Genomic DNA, 18,664 nt, shown 5'->3' on the forward strand with positions numbered 1-18,664 from the left:
AGGGAGGCTCTGGGCCTGTGGGATCCTGAGGCTACAAGACTTCAAGATGGAATGCAGAGCAGTCCAGGAAGGCTAGGACGAGGCTGCCAAGCCTGGGGCTCTCCAGTCTCTCAGGACAGGGGCGCAGAGTCGGAGAGCTCCAGCGGAAATGCTCAGGGAGAAGGACATCCAGCCTGCAGGGCACAAAGCCACTGGGAGCCGCCTGGTCACCCCGTCAGCTGGAGCACCCACCCAGCTTTCCCTGGATCTGAGCAGCGCACCCTGTCTCAGAGCTCACACCTACGAAGCCTCATTGTACCCGAATCAGGCCGGTAAAACATGTGAGCTGTCCATCTATGACGAGTGACGTGTGATACGGTGGTGTGTTGCTGCCATGCTATGCATCCGAAGGCAGCAGCTGCACTGAGCATGTCTTCTACATTTACAGGGGCACACCCCTGCTGAGGACACAGCCACTAACTAGTGGCACGAGGTGGAGTCACCATGTGACTATACGTCAAATGCACAGCTCACCAGCTACCAGGTTTCATTAACCACGTCTCCCCTTTCCCCTTTTGTGATTAGTGTACATAAATGTAAAAGCAGCGGGTTCCATTATGACAGTTTCACACATGGACAGTCTACTTTAATTCATCAATTGTTTCCTAATTTAAACGCTAAACAGAAAAGAAGCCTAACGACAAGATGCTGCTGCCTCATCTTGGTTTTTCTGGGTTTAAGAATGCGTTTTGTCCTTGCCTCAACAACCTGTCCTGGACTCACCAAATTAACCATCCTTGGAGTCCATAAGAGGATGGGTCATTGGATATTATATCCGGTGACATATGTGACAGCTGATATAACATATGGCATAATACACTGATATACACATGATATATGATATGATAATATATGATATGCAATAGTGATTTTTTATATTTTTTTATATTTTTATTATATGTGTATGGGTGTTCTGCCTGCATGCGTCTGTGGGTCCTATGCATGCAGTGCCCATGAAAGCCAGGAGGGGGCAGGTGTCAGGGCCTTTCCTGAGCATCCTGAGCCACCATGTGGGTGCTGGAAATCAATCCCGAGTTCTCTGCAACAACAGCCAGCCTCTTACCCCACTGAGCGTCTCTCCAGACCCTAATAGTGATTTGATGTGACCTGTGATACCCCCTTCAGTAGAACACTTCTTCCAGCTGCCTTTTCCCGGGCTCTTGCATCCGGGGGTCCATTGATCTGGGGGTCCATTGATCTGGGGGGTCCATTGATCTGGGGGTCCATTGTAGGCGCCAGGGAGCCTTTCCACTCTCAGTCACAGGCGCTGTCCTGGAGAGCTATTCCCTGCAGAGCCGGGCGACCACAGCGCTGGCTCACTCCTGTTCCAAAGCCCCAACTGTGTGGTGATCTGTGTGCATGCTGGCACGTGGCAGTCACTTTACCCCGTCCTTGAATAACCTGCATGCCAGTACTTTCCTCTAAGCAGCCCCTGAAAACATCTCACGGGGATGACCCGACACTCCAGACGAGATGTCTGGATTTGATCTACCTTTGTCCATCCGTCCCACACTGGAATTCATCTCCATCTGTGACAAGGACAGCCCAGGCCTACCAAGAGAAGGCAGGCTGGGTCTCACAGGAGAACTCACTCCACGGGAACCCAGACTTCAGTCCGCCCTTCCCACAGAGCGCCTGAGGTAATCAGCTGCCCGGAAGAACAATGGCTGGCTTTGCATGGGCGTGTGCCCTCAGCCTTCCTCAGTGGCTCACGGAGCTCAGTCTCAAAGGTCCCTTGTGGGCACACTAGACACAGAAAGGATTTCTGTGGACAGAGAGATTCATCGTACAATGAGAGGAGGGCTCACCAGCACATCATCTCCCAATGCACGGGGGTCAATGTGACCAGCCCCCTCCCGCAGCCCTAGCCAGGCGCCGTGACAGGGCAACACTTACGTGATGGTGTCGATCATGTCAAGTCCCATCTCCACGCAGCAGTGGGCGTGGTCGGTCTTGGGCTGGGTGAGGCCCGACACACAGTAGTAGCAGTCCCCGAGGATCTTGATACGGCGGCAGTGGTTCTCCTTTGGGAAGAGCACAGCACGAGGTCATTGGCAGAGTTGCTGCTGGTGAGCATGTCTGCGTGTGGCCTTCGGTGGCCCGGGGCAGGCTCAGAAGGGTGCTGCCCTCACAGTGCCCAACGCCCTCACCTCTTTCTACTGGGATCAGGAATCTCTCCCACTTTCTCCACTGGGCCGACACTACCCGGACCTTCAAGGTCCAGGAGTAAGGCCACCTATTAGGAATGTGTCCCCATACACTTAACTTACACAGTGCTCCCAACCCAACCATGGTCCAGACCCTCTGGAAGGCGTGCAATCTAGAAGGATGCCACACCCACACAGATATGTCCCTGCAGCTCTGAATCGCCCACTCTGGAGCACATTTTCTCATTTATATTAAGATGTGAAGAATGCATGCTGAGTCCCCCACATCCGAAATGCTAAGGGCCAGCAGCACCTCAGATCTTTTTCTTTATTGTCGGATTTAGAAAGACTGTGCTGGCTGAGCATACCCAATCCAAAAGCTTCAAATTCCTAAAAATCTTTTTTGACTGTCACACGATGCTCCAAGTCTTGGCTTTGGAAGGACTTCACAGTCTGGATATTCAGGTTAAGACTGCTCATGCTATCACAGCACCTCGGAGGGGAATTGCTCACAGTGTCCCCTTGAACATCCATGCAGATGTCATGGACAGCCCCGGGGAAGATCTGAGATACCCCCTCCCAGGAAGGATGGGTGGATTTCAGCAAGGATCAAGAGTCAGTCAAACACTAGCTGAAACCTGACGCATGCTCACAGACCCACATATCATAGTGCCATTTTTATTTCAAGGAAACCGTTAGAATATGCAGCTTCGGAGCCAGGAAAGTGACGCAGCGGGTAAAGGCATTTGCCACCAAACCTGACCACTTGAGTTTGCACACCGGTGCTCACAAGGTGAAAGGAGAGAATCGAACCCTGGAAGTTAGCCTCTAACCCCCCACACACACACCATGGCACCCTTCCCACACACACGCAAAATAAAAACGTTAACCATAATTCAGTGGAAAGGGACAGTAGAACTCAGGTGGCATGAGGGGAAACACTTGGGATTAAAGGCTTAAGCAGAATAATATGGAGCTTCTGAAAAGGACAGGGTAGCCGGCAGGTTAGCAAAACTAAAGATCTATGAAAAAACATAAAATCCAATAGTTTCTAAACTAATTTCTTTTTTTATTATTATTTATTTATTTATTTATTTTGGTTTTGGAGGCTGTCGGACCCGCCCGGCCTCGAACTCATAGAGATCTGCCTGCTTCTGCCTCCCGAGTGCTGGGATTAAAGGCGTGCGCCACCACAAATTCTAAACTAATTTCTAAAAATAAACTATACATTTTTAAATGCTTTGAACAGAAGTACCCTGCACAGGTGGATAACCTGCTTCCAGAAGACATGGATTACCAAATGAAAATCTCAGTGCCAAGCACTGGGTACCTCCCTCTGAGTTACTAGAGGCCCAAGAGGCACCCAAAAACACGAATTTCTCTTGGCTGCTCACAACAACTGATGTTAAGACCGTACTGCTGAAGATACCACTCACTCTGGATGCAGGACACGGAAATCATCCTCACCCAGGAAACAGTCCCAGCTGGCTAGCTTACACAGTTGCAGAGGGAGTTATGTAGACTGCGGGGAGGGGGGGGACATCAATGGTCTACCCAGTGCTGGGTGCCCATGCTACAGTACTGACCTGCTGACATGCTGTGCCCACTGGTGAATAGCAGCACAGTGGTTATGCAGATTCCAGCCACTTCCTGATGAGATATGAAGCCCCCTCCACAGGGGAATTCATGCCTAGTGCTCTACACATGGTCAAAATCCCATGACTGGAGAGACCACAGGCCCTAGCAGGGAACTTACTGTTGCCGTTTTCTTAAATGGTCATACTATCAAACTGTACTATACTCTAAATATTTATGTTTATGCCATAGATTTTGGCTTCTCTCAACTTTGGCCGAAGATGCTTCCTTTCACAGTGGGTGGTGGCTGAAGGGTTGAGTACAATGGCACTCAGGGTTCGGCTATCAGCGAACTCGGTCATCGCGATCAGCCCCCACCGTCCAAGGCTCAGGGACTTCACAGAAGAGGAGGCAGAAAGAACGGGAGAGCCACAGGCTGGGGAGGAAATCTGTGTACAACAGCATGTCACATCCAGATCACCTAACAGCGGCCATGGTTACCTGTATACAATCAAGCAGGTCAAAATCCCAGCATGATGGGCCAGGGGTCACAGAGGATGTACCCCTATTGGAGGAGATGCGGTTGAGAGAGAAAGAGTCACTCTCCTCTGGGGACATGGCTGCTGAGAGGCTGCCCATACTGCAGCTGATGGCCTCAGACCCATACACATATGGGTAGCACTAATTAGATTCGGAGGTATTAATAGCAATGAAAAAGAGGACATGAAATTGGGATGGAGATGGCTTGGGGATCTAGGGGGCATTGGAGGGAAGTAGCGGTGAATGGATATAATCAATATCCATTATATAAATAAGACTTTCAAAAAATAATTTTAAAAACTTTAAAAAGCAGTTCTCAGACAGCTCCATTTCAGGTCCTTTTAACATCTGGAAATAATCAAAGCCATATCAAAAAGCCTTTGCACAGGTGGTTATAGCTGTTGACATTAGCCCGAAGCACCCACACTAAGAAGCTCTAAACAAATGTCTTTGAAGATAACAGTTGCAAAATAAATTATTTGCAATGCTAACTAAACTCAAGTGAGAATCCTGCCTCTGATGACCACTTCTGGAAGTCTTTGATATGTATTTTTCAGCAGACAGCCAGACGATTTGGTCCATGTCTGCGGCATGCTAGGACATCTAGGGAGTCAGTGGCCTTGCCTCCTGCAGGACACTTAGATGCAGACAGACTTCACAGACCCTAAGACATTCTCATAGCTCCACGGCATCCACTTTGAAAACACATCTACCATTCAGATAAAATTTTATGCTTGAATTTACCAACCAACTGTTCCCTGCAGCTTTCTCAAAGACTGCAAATTCACAAATGCCAGACATGCATGCGTCCACATGTGCACGAGAGCCTTGTGTTCTCTGGGGACACTGACCAGGACAGTCATTTTAGAACAGCTGATGCCACCTGGAACCTGACAGCGCGCACGGGTCAGTGCATGGTCCCAGTTCATCCGGCATCACTCTGGAGCGTTCCCCTGCCCCCAACCCCGTCCTTTCCCACCTGGTTCCTGCCCACCCGTGCTGGCAGACACAGCCTACAACAGATACTCACTGGGTACACTGCTTATTTTTAACATCAAAGGTCCTAGGCTTTGCCAGCAATCTTAAGGGCTCGAAAAGATGTTTTTAGTTGTTATTGACGATAGATCTTTAAGAGCTTCTCTATAAATGTGCCAAGTCTCTGTATGGAATCACTACAAGAAGCCTAGAGAGGGGTGGAGGGTGAGGGAAGGGGGTGGGGGCATCTATGATGCTTCTGTGGCTCTGAATTCTGGTTGGAAGGAAAGAAGGAGGAGGGAGATGTAGGAGGAGGAGAGAATGGGAGGGGCCTGAAGACACATTCAGTTCTTGGGACCAAGGACCAGGCATCAGAGACAGCTTTTCCTTCCCAGGCTTGGAAGGCACACGCCTTGCCAGAATAAGTAAGAAGCCTCCTGCTTGGCTTCCCAAGTGTGGCCTGGAGGGATCCAGACAGTCTTAACCAACTGTGGCCTTGCCTAGGTGGATAGCACAGGATAGAATCTAGGATGTCAGGCTCTCGGCACTCAATAGCCAGCAGTGGCTCTGACCGTGCCAGGCCCCAGCAACTAATCAAGTGTAGGGAAGTCTTCAGGTCATAGTAAAGCTATAGTAATTCCATGCAGAAATTATCAAATTAAGACCTACCAATTTGCAGGTATAGGAAGAAGCCATGAGCTGGGAGGCAGGCACTGCTGAGTATTGAGCCCTAAGAGGTCCAACCTCTGCTAGAGTAAGCCGTAAAAGAACCTACCAAAGAGGCCCAATGGTCAAGCCCAGTACCACCAACTCCCTGGTGTGGGGAAAGCAAGACTGGATTAATCTAGGTTTTGACCCTAAAGTCCAAAGTGGGGGCTGCAGTTAAGAGCACACACAGGCTGTTCTTCCAGAGAGCCAGAGTTTGGTTCTCAGTGCCCATCTGAACTCCAGTCCTAGGGGCTGGATGCCCTCTTCTGGCCTCCATGGGCACCATGCTCCCACCTGGCACACAATCATGCATGCAGGCAAAACAACTATACACATAGAAAAAATAAGCATTTAAAAAAACTTTACTAAAACCAGACTGGCTAAGACCTGCTGGCTGTGTTTGGAATAGGACATTTGAGACCACCATTTCTATACGACAGAGGACAAGTGCAAATACTCACCCACCACACCCACAGTTAGAGGGAAAAGTGCAGAACTGTCCCAGGGGATATATTAAAATGGGTAGAAAGTGAGCGGCTGAGGAGCTAAAAATCCAAGACCTCTACAGACATCTGTGCATCAACAGGGACTAGACCAGGCAAACACAGTCCCCAGTGATCGGTCTAGTGTTAGGAGGGACAGAAGGGAACGGGGTAGTGGAGTGGGGAACAGGCCCACACAGGAGGAGGGAGCAAGAGCAAACACAGCGGAGGGGGTTAACCAGTGCTGCAGGAGGAAAGGGGAAGTAGCCTCCTGCAGTGCATCTCAAGGGCTTTCATCGTGAAACTGGACTTTGATTGCAAAGTATATATACAAAAAAAATTGGACAGGAAAGAGTGATGTCCAAAAATCCACACCAAAATGAATAACCCACCTGGGAAAGGTGGTCACCCAGGGAAGAATTATTTCAAAGCACATGAAAACACTACTTCACCATCTAGCTGGTAACCTCGGCCAAAAACAAAAGTAAGCACTAGGAAACGTTACAGTGAACTCAGCAGCCTTGTTCTTGATAACTGACAATGTTATTTTGAACCTACTACATAGAGAAGAATGAAACAAATGGTATCATTGCCTCTCTTCATTCAATTTGTGCTGCTACAATAGAATAGTGAGGACTGAGTAATTTATAAAGAACTGAAATTTTCCCACAGTTCTCGAACTGGCTCAGACACCATTCCGCAAGGGTCTTCATGCTCCCAGGGTGGAAAGCAGGACGAGAGAGTGCAGGAGATACAGAGGACAAGAAGGGACCAAATCTGCTCTGTAACAACCCGCTCCAGAGATAACTAGCTCAATAGCATTAAGCCTTGTGGTCTAATCACATAATAGGCCCCCAGCATCCTCCTTTGTGAATGAGACATTAGGTCACCAGAACATGAACCTTGAGGTGTACTTTCAAACCAAGGAACTTCATTAGAATCTGCAACATCAAGGGAAAGATACAAATATGTAAATGAAGAGGGCAGGGCTAAATGAACTAGAAATATCAATATAACTCCTGGGTTTTGTTTCAAAGACGAAAACAGCACTGCCGAGAACACTGTCTCTCTCATCTTGGGGGCTGTGAGTAAGAAACTTCCTTCAGTGGCACTAGCTTCTATGTGTTTGCACTCGGTCAGTCTATAAATTAAGGTTCAGGGGACAATTGAGATCTGTGTCCATCTCATTTGCAAGCTGATTTGAACCAACCAGCTGTGAAACGGCCAAACGCAGATGAGGTGCTGGGAAGTGTGGCTGTCACCAGTTTGGCTGGGCTGGGTAATGGAATGGTGTTGGTCCTGGTTGAGCAGTCTCAGACGGCACCAATGTGCACCATCTACAAAGTCGGGTAATGCCCAGAGAGCAAACAAGATGGCCACAACTGGTAACTGCTGACCCTCCACCATGGGTGCATGGAACGCATTATATCGTTCCCTCTACCCTGATGCCCGTGTCAGTGTCCCACAATCAAATGTCAGGATTCCTAGGTCAGAGTCGGTGCCATGTCTCTCTACACGGCGCCCTGTAATCTGAAACCACTGTGCAGTCCTCAATTGGGATCCAGCAGCCACTTCCTGAATGCAGGCATGTGAGAAACCTCTGCCTCCCACTCCCCTCTGGTGGATCTCCACCTGTGCATGGCATCCTTCCCCACTGGCTCCTCTGCTTCTCACTCTATTCTTGCCTCCCATTTCCCAGTCAGCTCCCAAACTCAAATCACAGTTTAGCAAACTCTCCCTGGTGCCCACCCTCCTACCTAACTCCCACACTCTCCTTCCAGGTGGCATCAGGATGCGCTCTCTGTACACGGATCACACCCCACAGCCACCTCGTGGAGCAAACTGCCAGCCTTGCAAATCACTCACAGAAGACTAAGAGTTTCTTCCCTGAGCTGTAAGGACCAGCACTTGGTCCTCTTCGCTTTGTCTCTCGACCCCAGCCCTGTCTGTGCCTGACAATACACGGACCACACCAGTTTCCTCTAAGAACACAACTGGAGTGACTACCACTAGCGTCTCTGTCACTTCAGACCACACACACACACATACACACACACACACACACACACACACACACACTCACACACACACACACACTCAGGCTTTGGATGGCTTACAGAACCGGTGTGTTGGAGCCAGAAGGAATGAGAAGCTCCCTCTGGTGTCCTCCTCACATCTCATAATCAGGGAAACTGAGGCATGACAGGTGAAGGTGATATGACCAAATGCCTGTGGCTGCTATAGGGAGTCCTGCCTCTGAGTTGAAGTCTCTGAAAGGTTGCACGGGGTCAAAGGCCAGGAAGAGCACAGGACAGTGGAGGGCATTGAGCAGATTCCTGGTGCCCTAGACCCCAACAGAGAGCTCTGCTCAGTCTAGCCTGCATGGGTCCTTCTGGGAATACCCAGAGTTGACACAAAAATGGAGAACAATAACTTTACAACAGCACAGACCATGGTAACAGCAACTCTTAACAACTAAAAGTTAAATAAAGCAGCCACATTGTATCCCAGAGCCATGAGTCCTTGGCTCTGCCCTGCAAGAATATTCCTCAACTTGGTACCAGTGTCTTATTTTGCCATAAAGTCAAGTAAATCAATTCAAGTGACCCTAACTGTAACTCTCGTATCAACCAACATGCTCACCTCTGCAACGAAACTCCCAGAAGGACTGGAAGGGATGGAGTGTCCATTCTGACTCAGATTCACAGGTCTCAGTCCAGTGTCTACCAGCTCTGCTGCTTGTGGACCGGCGAAGCAGAGCATCATGGTCGAGAGGGCAGCCACTTGTCATCAAGGAAGAGAGACAGAAAGGGGCCCAAGACGCAATCCGGTCTGTAAGGGCAGGCCCACAGTGACCTGCTTCTCCCACATAACCTTCCAGCAAACTCCCAGACAGCACTGCCAGCTGGGAGCCAAGCCTTCAATGCACTACCTTTAGAACACTGGTTCTCAACCCCTGCACCACGAACCCTTGGGGGATCAAACAGTCCTTTCACAGGGTCACCTAAGGCCATCAGAAAACACAGATATTTACAATATGATTCATACCAGTAGCAAAATTACAGTTATGAAGTAGCAATGAAAATAATTGTATGGTTGGGGGCTCCCGCAACATGAGGAGCCGTATTAAAGGGTCACAGCATTAGGGAGGTTGAGAACCACTGCTTTAGAGGAACAGTTCATACCAGATTCATAAGAGCATTCATTAAAGTATTGTCTAAATATTTCTCTGGAATTCCTATGGTTTAGAAAGTCTCCACATCTGTCCATGTTTGGGGACAGCTTTGACTACAACAAGACATCAGCAGACCCATCATACACCAAGCTCGGCTCTGGGAGGTGGGGTCCTGGGAGGTGTATAGCCTTGCTGTGCTGTGCAGTGCACTGTTGAGGGAGTCTGTAACTGGAGTTTCTTGTCTCTCCATGTCCTGCTGCCACTTTAGCCCAAATAAGCACACGGACGCCATATTAATTCTTAAACTGTTGGTTGATGTCTAGGGCTTCTCATTGGCTACCTCTGTCTTAATTATTAGTCCGTAACTACTAATCTATGTATTTCCGCGTGGTCTTATTGGAGAAGGGTCAGGACCTGTTACTCCTTTTGCAGCTACATAACGTCTCCTCGTGGTCTCTTTCTCTGCCTACCTTTCCCAGAATTCTCTTTGTCTCCTAGTCCCACCATCTTCCTGCCTTTACTGGCTATTGTCCAAACAGTGTTTTATTCATCAACCAATAAGAGAAACATATATATAGGACATCCCCCATCATGAGTCAGTTGGTATCCATCGATGCAGCTACAACCTTAACTCTGAATCCATCTTCTAACCAGTACCAGGCAGCTAACAGCCTGCCCCACCTGGGGGTGGGGATGGGGGAGAAGGCTTCAGGAATGAGCAGCAGGTGGCCCAGGTGGTAAGAGGCCATGCTTAGATTGGCTCTCTCTGAAGATGGTACACTGTGATCTCACCACGCCTCAGCCTAGCCTACAGGATCCAGCCAAAGGCGTCGTGTGCCAATCCAACCAGCTCAAGTTCCCATTAAGGAAACTAACATCCAGAGAAGAGTTCCAGTCTTTCCACAGTAGATATGGAGTAGCAGCGGGCACCAGGATACATGTTTTCCATCATGCCAAAAAGATGAGGCCAGGTCCTTAAAGATAGAAAGGACCAGTGCACATCTAACAGTATTCAATAACTGGGGGAAAGGTAAAAAACAATTGCTCTCTTCTGGGAGCATCAACTGTGACTAAGGTGGCAAATAAACCATCAGCTAGCGTTGAGATGAAGGCAAACATGCCCTGTGTTTGCTTAGCTTCCAGCGGAGACCTACAGAAATAGAAGACATTCGGCCTGCAGGTGTGGGCGATTTTTCCAGGCCTGCACTTCACAGAGGCCACCCTGCATGGCAGCATCAGCGACTCAGATCCAAGAGAGCCGCCTGTGAGGAAGCCTACGGGCTTCTCCAAAAGGGCTCACAGAGATCACAGCGACTGTCCACTTAAGATCACAGGCACTTACGGGGAATGGAAGGGGAGGACCAATTTGAACAGCAGGAGGCCCATTTCACCTTAAGCCTTCTAGCAGCTACTTCAACTGGGAAATGATCAAAATTGAGCTTGTTAGCTAAAAACTACGACCAAGAGAGGAACTACACTGAGTGGGAAAAACATGCCAGGTGCTTCAGAGGAAAGCAAATACTGTGCGAAATGAAGTAGCGAGAGAAAAGGCACCCCGACTGTTTTAGAAAAGCCATCAGTGACTACAGAACCCCCTTCTGAGAACCTCTGCAGGTGGAAGCCACAGAGGAAGAGCATTTGAAAACGGCGACCGGACTATTTGATCGGTTCTGAATTCTGTGTAACTGTTAAAGCCACAAGTATAAGAGGTTCCGTAAACAGCAAGTAGAGGAAACAGGGAAACTGGCACTGAGACTTCAAAGTCAAACCTCTTAGAAAGGTGACAAAGAGAAAACCCCAAAAATAGATAGCGGAGGGGGACCTTCTTTATACAAAGGAACAAAAAACCGACTGCCAGTGTCTCATCAGAAATGTCTGAGAAGACGCACGGTGCCCTTAAAGTGTAGGGAGTCAGGCAGGCAGCCTAGGATTCTACACCCAGGAGAAATACATCGCCCAGAAGAAGAGCTCTTCAGAAACACAGGAGCTGAGGGAACACATCCCCAGCAGCCATGCACTGACACGCTAAAGGAGAGCCCATAGGAAGGAAAATACAACACGCAGAAATCCTGATCACATGAGGACACAGCCACAGAAATGATTAATGCTCGGTGGTATTTCAGTCTCTTTAAAAGAGAATTCAGTCTATGGACAATGTAAAATGAAGTTTATTCTATATAACAAATATATATATGAAACTGAAAGTCAAATTCACGGGGACAGTTTCTTGAGGACCACAGGGACACACCATAACTGTGCCATCCTCAGCCTTCTGTAAATCAGAAGTCACATGATGGTCGGCTGTTACCAAGTGGAAATTCTAATTAACCCCTAAAGCAATGATGAAAAGGGTAGCTAAAACAAACGCAGTAAAGCGGAACCGTCAAACATATGCAACAAAGTTGTAATAAGGGGGGCAAGGGGGGACAAAGCACAAATGGGGAGGGAAGCAAGCAGCAAGGGCCGGCCTTTGGCTCAGATCCAGTGAGAGAGCAGCTGCACAGCCAGTGGCAGGAGGGATGGCTGCCCAGATACAAACTCAAGCCAGTCCCCATAAAAAGGCAGAGCGGACCAAAGCTTAGGCTGCAGGGGAAGGCCTCATCTCGACAGGAGAGTGTCGGATGGCAAGGCTAGGAGGAGAGCGAGGCTACGAGCCCAGGGCTATTTCCAGGGTCAAGAGGCTCATTTCCTCACAACCGGAGTCACTTCATTAAGAGGGGCTAACAGTCCTACTGTGAATTAAGATTGGAGTTGCACACATTAAGAAGGGGAGGAGTGACACCTACAGAATGTGAAAGGGGAGAGGTTCTTGGAAGTCACTGCGGACACTTTATACACTGCTCCAGTGATGGAGAGAACCCGCGGCCAAGGTGGTCATCTAGATGGAGAAGAAAAGGCAGGATCCATCCCGCCAGTCCCGGGCCTGCCTGCTGCATCGCGAGGGCACACTGCCCAAGTGTGCACAAGTCCCTTGCCAAATAAACCACATCCTGGGCCATTTGTTTAAAATCCGAGTCATAAAAACGTGTTCTCCGACCTCAAGTGTATCTGAGGGGAGCTCAAGACCAGAAAGACTGGGCTGGAGGTTTAGTCAGTGTGTGTAGCATTGGGTTCAACGCCAGCCTGGTACTAAGAAAAATTGAAGAAAAAAAAAGACTCTAAGAAGAGTCAAAAGGGAAATTTAAAAGTATTTTGAACTGAATAAAATAAAAATAAACACACAACAGGCCAGTTGTATTAGTACACACTTTTAATCCCAGCACTCAGGAGGCAGAAGCTGGAGGATCTATGTGAGTTCAAGCTGGGACTACACAGAGAGACCCTGCCTCAATAAACAAAGAAACAAACAAAATGTCAGAATATTAGGAATGATGTTTAAATAGGGGCAATTTATAGCATGAAAGCTTACTATTATATTAAATTATTATCATATTAAAACCTCCTAATTTCCCAAATAATGATCTCAATTGCATCTTAAAAAGCTACAAAAACAAATACATTCAACCCAAAATAAGAAGAAACACAATAGTTACGTCTAGAAGACAATTAATGAAATTAAGAGATCAATAAAATTAAAAGTACATCTTTTTAAGAAAATCAACAAAACTGAACACCCAGAATGATTAGGAGGGAAGAGGACTGTGGGAAAGGTGGGAGGGGACAGAACAGGGAGATGGGAGGGGAAGGAGGAGGGAGAGATAGAGAAAGGATAAACAAATTACCCAAATCAGGAATACAAGTGATGGGGCGGCAGAGGAGGCCACAGGGAAGACTGTGGGAGTACTACAGAAACCTTACTCAGTGACTGTTAAAACCTGGAGCAGGCTGACAAATGCCTTAAACGAAGTACAAATCAGCAAAGTTACTTGAGAAAAGTAACCTAGTTGCCCTTTGTGAATTCCCAGACTTCCCATCCCACCACACATTCAGAAGGAGGAAGAGGCACCAGTTTTGCACAGGCTTCGGGAGAGCTGAACGAGAGGAAGCTTTGAGATCACGCTTGATGGCATGGAGAGATGGAATAAGAAACGCCACAGACTACGATCCTAACACAGATGGGGAAACTGCAGAGAAAATGTCGGCAAATCCAAGCCAAAAGCACGTAAGGAAGAGAACGCAGCAGGCGCTCCGCAGTCCCAGGGACCGGGGTTTTTACACGCTAACAGCATGCAATTCCTCATGTAGTGATGAACACAGGAACCAGGGCCGTCCCTGTAGAAGCAGTAGAGGAGAAAAAAAACAACAAAACACACTGGCATTTCAGATTAAAAATAAAAAGTCAGAGACAACTAGGAATAAAGGGAAACTTGTTCCGTACAACAAAAAGCCCCACAGAAAGCCCACTGCTACCAAGATCTTAAGGATGAAAGAATGCAGAACGCCTCCCCGGAAAGAGGACAAAGCAAGAATTGCACTTTCCGCCGACATTATACCAGAGGCTCTAGCCGGTAAAAACGAAAACAAGAGGCCTCCAGATGGAAAACAAACCAAGCTGCGTTCGGGTACAAACAGGATCATTTACGTGCAAAGTCCAGTGGAAATTTCAAAACTGTACTAGAAAGTACAGCTTATTCCATTTTCAGAACAATAAATCAATACAGAAACTTAATATTTGTTGTTGATAATAAAAACAATTATTGTTTAATATTTAAAAATCAACATGAATTATGCTATCAAAAGTAGCATCTATTTAGGGACATATCTGAAGAAATATATGAAGCACACAAAAACAGGGAAAAGATAGGTAACATGTGTACATTGGAAAGCCACACATCTCTGAAGGAAAATTTAACAAGATGCATCGATGGAGAGATGAACTACATTCACAAACCAGAGGTTTCTACATCTGGAGGTGCCTGTCCTTACCGGATTCAGAGTGTAGTTTTAACAAGCAACGTCTGTGGTAAAAACAGAGAATTCTAAAAATTTATATTAAAAAGTACTGGGCCTAAAGTAGCCAAAGTCACCATAAAAAAAAATCACAGTTTGTTGGATCACAATACTCAGTCACAGACTGCCATGGAAGCTACAGGACCACCACCTTATAGTTTGGGTGTCAAGGCAGACATGTGGAAAATGGAACAGACTAGAGATTCCCACCCAGCTATATATGGAAAAGTCAGTTCCCTAAAAATCTGGTAATTTAGTGGAGGAAAGGCTAGTCTTCTCAGCAAATGTCAGATCCTACAGGTAAAAGGAAAGGCTTTGATCTATACTTCACATCATACATAAGAGTTAACTCAAAACATATTGTAAATACTATCAGGGAGTCTGTAGGACCTAGGTAAAGCAGTTTCATTAGATTTTTTTAGGCCTGCTGGACAGCATAGGCTCCGTTTAGGGGTCAAAATCAGCTGCTCGTCTCTGCCACGCGTGTTTCTCCAAGAACAAAGCCTTTGTAAAGTTAGGGGAAACACATGCACACAGAGACTGTACAGGCACTGGATTGGATGGTGAATCTGCTTGGGCTTCTGAGGGTGCTTGTTTTCAAGTTGAGAAACAGACCTCACAAAACTGCATTCATATATTTTTCTATCCATGACATAGTCCAAGCCTTACGAAGCAAGGGTTTAAAGAACACTTGCTCATCTGTGTGTGTGTGTGTGTGTGTGTGTGTGTGTGTGTGTGTGTGTGTGTGTGTGTGTGTGTGTGGGGGGCGGGGTGACGAAATCACAGCTGGTGAGGAGCAGAGAGAGTGATTCTCTGCAGAGTTGGAACCTGATCTAATCACCGTGGTACTGAGATAGCAGTTAATTGACAGTTCTCTAAAACAGACCCAGCTAGCAAATGGGCATTTTCTGCAGTAAACGTTATCTATTTATGAATTAAGAACTTGATGGGATTAAAGAAAAATGAACTAATATCTTGGGGGAGAGTACCCTAATTTTTTTCACACTGAATTTCCAGATATCTGTGCTGTTCTAACAGATGGCCTCACTTGTGCACGGTTCCCTGGCAGGGTAGCAATTATCACTATTATTGTCTTCATTGCATGGCAACCCTGGGCTAGGCACCAGGCTAGATATTTCAGACTTTCCATTACGGGACCTCTGTTATTCAGGTTCTCACTACACTAAACCTTCAACAGTCAGAGCCAGTCTCATTTCTTTCAGCAAAGACCAAAACCCAGAGAGAAGAGTTCAGAGGGACACATGTGCATATACATATACACTTATACACATACACATACATATACATATACACATACATACACACATACATACACACATACATATACATATACACATACATATACATCTCAGTGATATCACCTTAGCTAGGCAATAAAAAGATGAATCTCCATAGATGTGATTTAGATAAAGATTTGAAATAGGAAAACCCTCCAGGATGGGGCTGGGGTGGGGGGCAGGGGGGCATGGAGGGAGGGAGGGAGAGAAGGAAAGAAACCACTTGAGGTAGAAAGAGAGTGGGGTGACCTGGCAGGAGCCAGCAGGTGTTCAAGGTGGAAGATTTCTCTATGGAGCACCTGGGGGGAGGACAGCTCTGCCAAGCAGTTCGGATTCAGATCACAGGCTCCAAATCTGCAAACACACCGTCCTGTGGTCTCAGCCTTCCAGAGCTACATGGGACTTTGTCACCACGGCCCCAAGAAACCAACATAATGACAGACATGGGACAAGGATGGTTTAGACACAACACAAAAAGGCAATTCATAAAGAAACAAGCTGGTAGACCAATTAAAAATCTGCTCTTAAAGCAACACTATTGGAAGAAACGAACCTCACCAGGAAAGGGATTGCAAGCCATGTGGCTGAAGGAGGGCTTGCTTGTAGACCATCACAGATTCTTAGGTGGCACGCAGTGGCACTCAGGGCTAAGATGGGGTGATGTGCGTGTCAGGCTAGCTCAGACAACACGGTGCAATCCTAACTAAAGCAATTACAAATACAAATATGCACATTCTCAAAACTCCACAGTGAGACAACAGTCAACCCAATTTAAAAAGCAGGATGGTTAAAAACAAAAAACCCTGAATGGATACTTCTCCAAAGATAACACACAGATGGCCAACGAGCAATTAAAAGACACTCCTGGTTTGTTACTAGGGAGACCACACACCCATTTAAAAGCCTAACCACAGCAGCAGACAAAGACGCAGAGAAACTAGCTCCCACACAGTGTTGTTGACTGCAATAGGCAACCTGGAAAGTGCTGCATTAATTTCTTAAAATGTTAAACACAAATTTAGTGTATTTTGTGGTCAACCCACCCCTATGTATTTACACAAGAAGACGGAAAGCACTCATGGGCACGAAGTTTTATTCACATACTCTCGGCAGCTTTATTTGGAATAACCTAGCCCAGAAATAACCCAGATGCCCATCGGGCTGTGAAGAGACGAGGAGCTTTGATTCAGCCAGACAATGGGATGCTTCCAGGCAGTGAGAAGGAATAAAAGTATTTTCTCTGAAGGGCCCTTCGCGACACTAGAGCAGCAGGACACGAGAAGCCAAAGACAGAAGAGAGCAAGGCGTGTTCCTGAGACACCGTGCTCCGAGAGAAAGCTGCTGCAGGAATGTGGGGGGTAGGCAGCACCCAGAAGCGAACACCGCCTGACACCTGGCACCCCTTACGGTGACATGGGTCGAGGTCAGGCACCTAGGAGCCCCGGCCACACTTTGTGTCTGTTTGATGAGTGAGTGACGCACACCAGGCTGAGGAAGGCACACATTGCTTAAACTTTTCCTTTGTTCACAGAGTCTCCCACAATGACAGACTTTTCTCAACAAATACCTTCCCCCAAAACACCGGGCTCAGCTCATGCCTCCCTTGGGTGGGGTGGAGGGAGCTCTCACATCTTCTTATCCAGGGAGGGCTTGACAGAACTACCCCATGAGCATGCAGGGAAGGCAGCAAGGCCAGAGACTGCAGGGTCGCTGGAGACTGTGACTAGCATGAGACCAGGAGGGTACACGAAACCAGAGTCTTGAGGCAGGGAAAGCGAGTCTCAGCTGGGTGGGAGGAAGATCCAGGGGGTCAGGGTGGGGGAAAATAGAGGTCCCACCCCCAGGCCCAGGGTTCTGCACATAAGTGAGGCCCCACCCTTCAAGCCCAGGGTTCTGCACATAAGCGAGGTCCCACCCCCAGGCTCAGGGTTCTGCACATAAGCGAGGTCCCACCCCCAGGCTCAGGGTTCTGCACATAAGCGAGGTCCCACCCCCAGGCCCAGGGTTCTGCACATAAGTGAGGCCCCACCCTTCAAGCCCAGGGTTCTACACATAAGTGAGGCCCCACCCTTCAGGCCCAGGGTTCTGCACATAAGTGAGGTCCCACCCCCAGGCCAAGGGTTCTGCACATAAGTGAGGCCCCACCCTTCAAGCCCAGGGTTCTACACATAAGTGAGGCCCCACCCTTCAGGCCCAGGGTTCTGCACATAAGTGAGGTCCCACCCCCAGGCCAAGGGTTCTGCACATAAGTGAGGTCCCACTCCTTAGGCCCAGGGTTCTGCACATAAGTGAGGTCCCACCCCTTAGGCCCAGGGTTCTGCACATAAGTGAGGTCCCACCCCCAGACTCAGGGTTCTGCACATAAGTGAGGTCCCACCCCCAGGCCCAGGGTTTTGCACATAAGTGAGGTCCCACCCCCAGGCCCAGGGTTCTGCACATAAGCATATGCTCCAGCAAGTAGCTCTCTCGGATGCCGACCACAAAATCCAGTTCATAAAACGAAGACTTCCAGGTATTTGGGACTCGGTGAGTGCTTCTGGATCAGGCCCTGGAAGCCATCCTTCATCTCCCCAGCAAACCAACAACAAAGGGCCTCCCATGGGAGGGGGACTGACAGGAACGACAGGAGCAGGGGACTCAGCAATGGCAGGGGAAAGGGGTAGAAGGCATTGTTCAGCTCAGACGAGTGGCAAGCCCAGAGCAAGGCCAGCCCCAGAAGAGACACAGTCAAGGCTGCTTCAGGTAGAGACAGGGCTGTGGTTGTCCTAGGTTCACAGTGCCAGGCCGGCCAGGGCCCAGCGCAGCCGCAGGACGTGGCTCCGTCTGAGCGCTTCT

At 48.1% G+C, this 18,664-nt stretch overlaps 1 protein-coding gene across 1 annotated transcript in view; it reads right to left on the reverse strand.

Annotated features, from left to right (window-relative positions):
* Positions 1 to 18,664, reverse strand: part of Adcy1 (adenylate cyclase 1) — a 116,536-nt gene that overhangs the window by 56,537 nt on the left and 41,335 nt on the right. Inside the window, exon 5 of the mRNA XM_013122702.3 lies at positions 1,936 to 2,063. Coding sequence (XP_012978156.2) covers positions 1,936 to 2,063 — 128 coding nt within the window. The remainder of the gene's footprint in view (positions 1 to 1,935; positions 2,064 to 18,664) is intronic.

Source organism: Mesocricetus auratus, unplaced genomic scaffold, assembly GCF_017639785.1.
Source record: "Mesocricetus auratus isolate SY011 unplaced genomic scaffold, BCM_Maur_2.0 Super-Scaffold_100006, whole genome shotgun sequence".
Taxonomy (NCBI): Eukaryota; Metazoa; Chordata; class Mammalia; order Rodentia; family Cricetidae; genus Mesocricetus; species Mesocricetus auratus.